This window comes from Fukomys damarensis, unplaced genomic scaffold (genome assembly GCF_012274545.1).
Source record: "Fukomys damarensis isolate Sample0158 unplaced genomic scaffold, DMR_v1.0_HiC HiC_scaffold_19, whole genome shotgun sequence".
Lineage (NCBI taxonomy): Eukaryota > Metazoa > Chordata > Mammalia > Rodentia > Bathyergidae > Fukomys > Fukomys damarensis.
Window position 1 is genome coordinate 63,530,914 of NW_022900931.1, and position 6,621 is coordinate 63,537,534.

The 6,621-nt window shown below is 44.9% G+C and overlaps 1 protein-coding gene across 1 annotated transcript in view; it reads left to right on the forward strand.

The window, feature by feature from the left end:
* Window positions 1-6,621, forward strand: part of Sae1 (SUMO1 activating enzyme subunit 1) — a 72,091-nt gene that overhangs the window by 29,815 nt on the left and 35,655 nt on the right. Inside the window, exon 6 of the mRNA XM_010640831.3 lies at window positions 1,129-1,234. Coding sequence (XP_010639133.1) covers window positions 1,129-1,234 — 106 coding nt within the window. The remainder of the gene's footprint in view (window positions 1-1,128; window positions 1,235-6,621) is intronic.

The window sequence follows — 6,621 nt, forward strand, 5'->3', positions numbered from 1 at the left end:
TTTTTTTTTTTTTTTTTTTTTTTTGAGACAGGATCTCATTATGTAGTTGAAACTGACCTGGAACCTGGAGCTCACTATGTAGCCCAGGCTGGTTTCCAACTCAGTGATCCTCCTGCGTCAGCCTCCCAAGTGCTGGGATTATAGGCATGCACCACCACGCTGGCTTAATGGCATTTTTAAATTGATAAACTGCCCCAGATTTGACCAGTGAGAGCTTCTTTTTTTTTTCTTTTTCTGGGGGCTGGTGTGGGTGCTGGGGGACTGAATTCAGGACCTTGCGCTGGCCAGGCAGGCCCTGTGTCACTGAGCTAAATCCCACCTTCTGTTTCCTCTTGACTTCTGGGAGCACTTCCTTTATTGTTTTTTGTTTTATTTTATTTTTATTGTTTTGGGTTTTTTTTGAGACAGGGTCTCACTATGTAGTTGAGACTGACCTGGAACTCATTATGTAGCCCAGGCTGGTCTTGAACTCACAGCGATCCTCCTACCTCAGCCTCCTGAGTGCTGGGATTACAGGCACGCACCACCATGTCTGGCATTGTTTATATTTTAAAATAAAACATGTCATTACATTTTTTAGGATAATTTGATTTGGGGCTAAGGAAGAGTTGTAGACCATTTGTAGACCAGAGTTCAATCCCCAACACCAAAGATAACTTGATTTAGGGTTGTAAATTTCAGCCAGACTTCCTGCTACCCCAGGGCTTTTGCACATGCTATTTTTCCACAGCTTTTTTCCCGTATGGATTATTGTTTTTGTTACCATTATTGTCATTTATCATCAAACCATTCTTCTAAGAAACATTTAATTTTTCATTGTTTTTGTTTAATATTACCAAAACATTTTATTGAATATTTTTAGATGCACATTGTTGCTTCTCCCTGGTACAAGTATTTGTGTAGTGTGCATACAGCCAGAATTAAGGAAGTGGAGTGGAGTACGGTGTTGGGAGCTTGGAGGCTCTGTCTTCCCTCAGTGCAGAGTGCATATCTGTGATTGGGTCCCCACACAAGGGGCCCACAGTAAGTTTTCAGCATGTTCTCAGTTCTCTGAGATGAAAACATTGCTGCTTCGTGGTTTAAGGCCGGCACATTTCATCCCTGAGCATTTCTGCCTTTTTTACACAGAAAGTGGTTTTCTGCCCTGTCAAAGAAGCCCTGGAGGTGGACTGGAGCAGTGAGAAAGCAAAGGCTGCCCTGAAGCGCACAACCTCCGATTACTTCCTCCTGCAAGGTGAGGCTGGCCGGGCTCTGCAGGGTGGGCTTTTGACGCGCATTGCTGCACACGTGGCATTTGCTCTGAGTCCCTCTCCAGCTGGTTCTTAGTTGGCCCCTCTAGACAGGCTGAATAAATGGGGGTGAGGCTCAGCATTGAACGCTGTTTTCCGGTGACTTTTGCTTTTTTCTGTTGAAGTGACTTGCCCTCTAGAGTTGAACCTTAGAGAAATGGTGTCACAAATCCAGCAACGCCCCATCTCCACTTTTCTTTCTTTATGTTTTTCCTTGGCCTCAACACCAGCATCAGTTGCCCTTCCCAAACAGACAACTGCGGAGATGTTTGTCTTTCCCGTCCCCCACCACTGTTAGTGAGCAGCTTTTCAGTCCATCCTTGCTGATTCTTGGGGAGATATTAGCGAAGTATTGACTGACTTGTCAGTGTTCTTTGTGTGCCTGGAACTTCTGATTTTTGAGTACCAGGGATTTAACTTGGGTCCTTGAGCTTGCCAGGCAGGTGGAGGAACCACTGAGCTAAATCCCCGGCCCTGGTGCTTCTAATTTTTAAAGTATTATTGAAAATACTAAATGATAAACGGAAGTTATAGCCAGGGATTTAGCTCCGTGGCACCACACCTGCCTTGCAAGTGCAAGGTCCTGAGTTTGATACCTGGTACCAACCCCCGCCCAACGCATACAAATACAAGTTACATGTAGTTCATGCTCACCTAGGTGTTCCTCCTGCCTCAGCTTCTTGAGTGCTGGGATTACAGGCATGTACCACCCTCCCCCAGCCCACTCTTCCATATTTTAAAAAATTTCCTTCATCTCATTTCGTCTCTACTCTCTCTTCTCTCCTCTCCTCTTTTCATTTCTTTTTTCTCCAAGGTAGCCTTGATCTCTTGATTCTCCACTTCAGCTTCTTAAGTTTCTGGGACTGTTGAACACCTTTCTAACGCTCCCTGTTTTTAAGCAAGGAAATGGAGGCACAGATTGAGGTTACTAGTGTTCTCAAGGTTATACAGCAAGTGGGTGTAAATTTCTTTGTTTTTGTTTTTTGAGGCAGGGTCTCACTATGTAGCTGAGACTGACCTAGAACTCACTATGTAGCCCAGGCTGGTCTCAAACTCAGCGCTCCTTAGGCAGGGTCTCACTATGTAGCTGAGACTGACCTAGAACTCACTATGTAGCCCAGGCTGGTCTCAAACTCACAGCGATCCTCCTGCCTCAGCCTCCCGAGTCCTGGGATTATAGGTTTGCACCACCATGCCCAGCTAAAAATATTTTTAATGAGTTTAAAAATAACTTATACTTACTATAGAACATACCAGAAAAGCACAAAGAAGGAAAAATATTCCCTTGACATTTTTGTATTTTTATGTTCTTTCATGTTACAGTATATGTAGCACAATATTTATACAGGATCCTGGAGTCCCTTGGCCACCTACCCCAGCCCTATCTGTCCATTCCAAGGCCTAAGGAAATCTGTATCTCTGCATAACTTAACTCATTTGAAGATAAAAGTAAATGTGTAGCTTTTATTTGAAAGCCTGAAAAGCATCATTTGGTTGCATTTGGACAATTTCCAGCCTCCTTTGCCCTGGGCTGAATTGAACTATATCCCCATCTTCTTCCTTCCTATGCAGATGCCAACAGAGTCCCTGCCCTGGGCTCCATTGCCAGCAACACCCCGCCCTCCCCATGAAAACGCACCAGGCATGGTGGTGAACAACTAGTCCAGCACTCTAGAAGGGTGAGGCAGGAGAATCACAAGTTTGAGATCAGCCTGGGCAACATAGTGACTTAGTGAGATCCGGTCTCAAAACAGGAGGAAGTGAGACGGGAGAGGTAACTCCTTTTATTCAGTCCCTAGTACCACCAGAAAAGGAGGGGGCAGAGAAATACACATGTGACATCCTTAATAACTGGCAAAAGGATCAAACTAGATTACAAATTTATTTTCTGTGCACAAAGCTTTCCCATTACTAGTTAATTGTGTCTGCAGGATGATTTAGGGAGCGTCTGGGGGATGAACTGTATTTTAAAGCTCTGGATAGCTCCATTTGAATAGAAATAATTAAATGTGTTAAGCAGGAAGTGAGTCAGGCATGTAGCTAGAGCAGGCCTGTGGGACCTGGTGTGCAAGGAAGTTGCAGCTGGGGTCAGAGGAGCAGCTTGTGCAGTCCAGGGTCACCATGAGCACAATGCCTGGACCATGTGGGGGAAGTGAGTTGTTCAGACCCTGGCACATTGGAAGCCCTCAGGAAACAGCAGCCACTAACCTGCAAAAGCATGACGCGAGCATCTCTAAATAATTCTCTTGAAAGAAGGAACGTGGTACTTGAGTTAACATAATAATCCATTGAGTCTCAACTGGGGCTATTTGGCTGTGTCTGCACCAGGGATGTTGTTGCAAAATACCTCACTGCAGGGCAGCTCCCATGACAAAAAGCTTCGGAGGCTGAGGCGGGAGGATTGCAAATTTGAGGCCAGCCTGGACTAAATAGTGAGACCCTGTCTCAAAAACAGGGAGTAGTGCTCAGATTAAGAGGCCTGACTTAACCATCTGCAGTTGCCATATTATTTTTTCATCCAGCTCAACTTTGCAGCACCCTTCTGAGGGAGGCATGGTAGAAATGATTCCCATTTGTGTTTTTGAACTGAGTAAATGAGAGACACATTGTAAATAGCAAAGGAGAGAGGACTCAAATAACCCAGTTATTTGAAGTCTGATTAACCAACTTGCAAGGTCTGAAGTAAGGAGAGCACACAGGGCCGTTCCTAGTGGCGCTCATGTACTTAACTGCATTGAATCTTTGCAGTGTTGATGTGGGATGGTGATACATCTCATTTATCGATGTCTTCAGAGGCACATGCCGATGAAGACCCAGTTACTGCGGCTGTGCCTGCCTTTGGCAAAGCCATTGGATGGAGAATGCAAAACTAATACCTTGGACAAGTCCTGTCATGTAAAGGTACAAGATCCCAATGATGAATGTAACCGTACTGTATACCTAAAATGTGCCACTAAACTCAATGAGAAAAAAAAACACCCAATACCTGGGACAGTAGGGGACAAGTATAGCCTTACTGGCCATGCTGCTGACGATCACGCCCTCAGAAGTTACCAGGGCTGGGAGGAAGCGGCAACCCTGTAACATGACCCATGTGGCAGGCAGTGATGTGTGGTTATTCAGAACAGGAGCTTTGGAATTAGAGCATCTGGCTTCCAGTCCTGGCTCTGCCGTTGTATTATATTGTATTGTAGGTTTTTGGAGACAGAGTCTCACTATGTAGTTCAGGCTGGCCTCGAACTCACCGTGATCCTCCTGCCTCAGCCTCCTGAGTGCTGGGATTACAGGCCATTTTAAAAATTGTTTGCAGCCAGGCATGGTGGCACAGGCCTGTGCTTCCCATGCTTCCTTCCATCCCTCATTGCTGACAGAGCTAAAGGTGCTCTCACAGCATGTTTAATGCACCCTGCTACTCTCCCTGTAGCCTCAGAACCCTTTGAACAGTGCTGCTTGCAGACCTCAGAGGTGGCGTGCAAAATGAACCCACTTCTCAGTTCCTATTAGGCTCTTTTTATGGTGCAAATAGGCATGGAAGGGAAGTGACACTTTGGTCATACAAGTTCGTGGTAGTTTAAGTCTAAAATCCATCTGATTTCCAGGTTCTGTTTATTTTTATTATTATACCAGGGATCGAACTCGGGGCCGTGCGCTTGCAAGGCAGGCTGCAGAACCACTGAGCCAAATCCCCAGCCCCAGGTTCTGGTTCTTTTCTACCACACAGAAGGCCCTTCCTGCTTCAGAAAGCCAGCTTAACCTACCCTGGGCCTATCTTTGGCAACAGATGACAAGCCCTAACCTTTATTGCTGGCATCTGCATGATCCTGATTACCCCCCTCCCCCAGGTCTTTTTTAAGCTGTTAATGTCTTTCCAAAGGTGTTGCAACTGGAACTGCAAAGAGTTCTCCAAATGTCATGAGCACCAGGGCCTGGCTTGCTGTTTGCCCCCAGTGCAGTCCTGCTTGGCTCCTTAGCTGGCCCGCTGCATTCTAGCTTGCAGAAGTAGAGAGGACTGACTGTCATCTCTTCTGGGCCTGCAGCTTGGAGATCCTAAGCTGACTCTTGCCATGTGTATTACTGTCTGTCCACAGAAACATGTCTTTTGATTTTTCTGCTCAATTGTTATATAATCGAGAGGTTCTTGTGTAATATGGCCTTACTACATTTATCAATGAGAACATAGCACTATCTTCTGCCAGATATACTTACTATTAACTACCTTTGTAATCTTGGGCAAATCAACTTACCTTTTTGGAGTGTTGTTTGCACCACTATAAATGGTGAGATTAAGTTAACTGTGCAGTCACTATAAAGTCTGCATTCTAGGCAGTCACTGAATACAATGAAATATAAATTCTTTGTATGTCCTTCATTTTAAAATTTTATTTATTTATTTGTTTGTTTTGGTACTGGGGATCATACTCAGGACCTTGTTCTTACAAGGCAGGTGGTGGAACCACTGAGCTAAATCCCCAGCCCCATTTTTATACTTTAGACAGTGTTTTGTCTTTTTTCTGTTGTTGTTGTTGTTGTTGGTTGTTGTTGTTGTTGTTGTTGTTGTTGTTGTTGTTGTTGTTGTTATTGTTTTTTGAGACAGAGTCTCACTATGTAGTTGTGACTGACCTGGAACTCACTATGTAGCCCAGGCTGGTCTAGAACTCACAGTGATCCTCCTGCCTCAGCCTCCCGAGTGCTAGGATTACATGTGTTCGCCACCACACCCAGTGTAGACACTGTTATTGAAATATGATTTATCTAGGTATCCTTGTCACTTCCTCTTGTTGCTGAGAGAAAACACCAGACACCTAAAGTTAAAGGAGGAAAGGTTTATTTTTGCCTCACAGTTTGCAGAAGTTTCAGTTCATAATTGGCTGGCTCCAAGGCAGGGTGACATGGCAGAGGGGTGTCACACACCAAAAAAAGGTTCATGACCACTGGGTGTGGTGGCGCAAGCCTATAATCCCAGCATTTGTGAGGCTGAGGCAGGGGAATCGCTGTGAGTTCAAGGCCAGCCTGAATTAATGGCAAGACTCTGTCTCAAAAAAACCCCAAAAACAACAAACAATAGTTCATAGCAGGCGGAAGACATCAGAAGCAAGTCAACAGCCATTTAAGATAAGCCTCTGTCTCTTATCCAGGCTGCCTGCCTTAAGAGTGAGTAGCAGTGACACCCTTAATCCTAGCGCCCTTAATCTTAGCATTGTACTGTGAATCAATGTAGTGTTATAGACTAGATCCAGCCACCTTGGAGAAGCCCTGTGTATGACCACATGAGGCTTTGGGGGAACATGTAGACACAAGCCATACCAGTAGGTTTATCTTTTTTTTTTTTTTT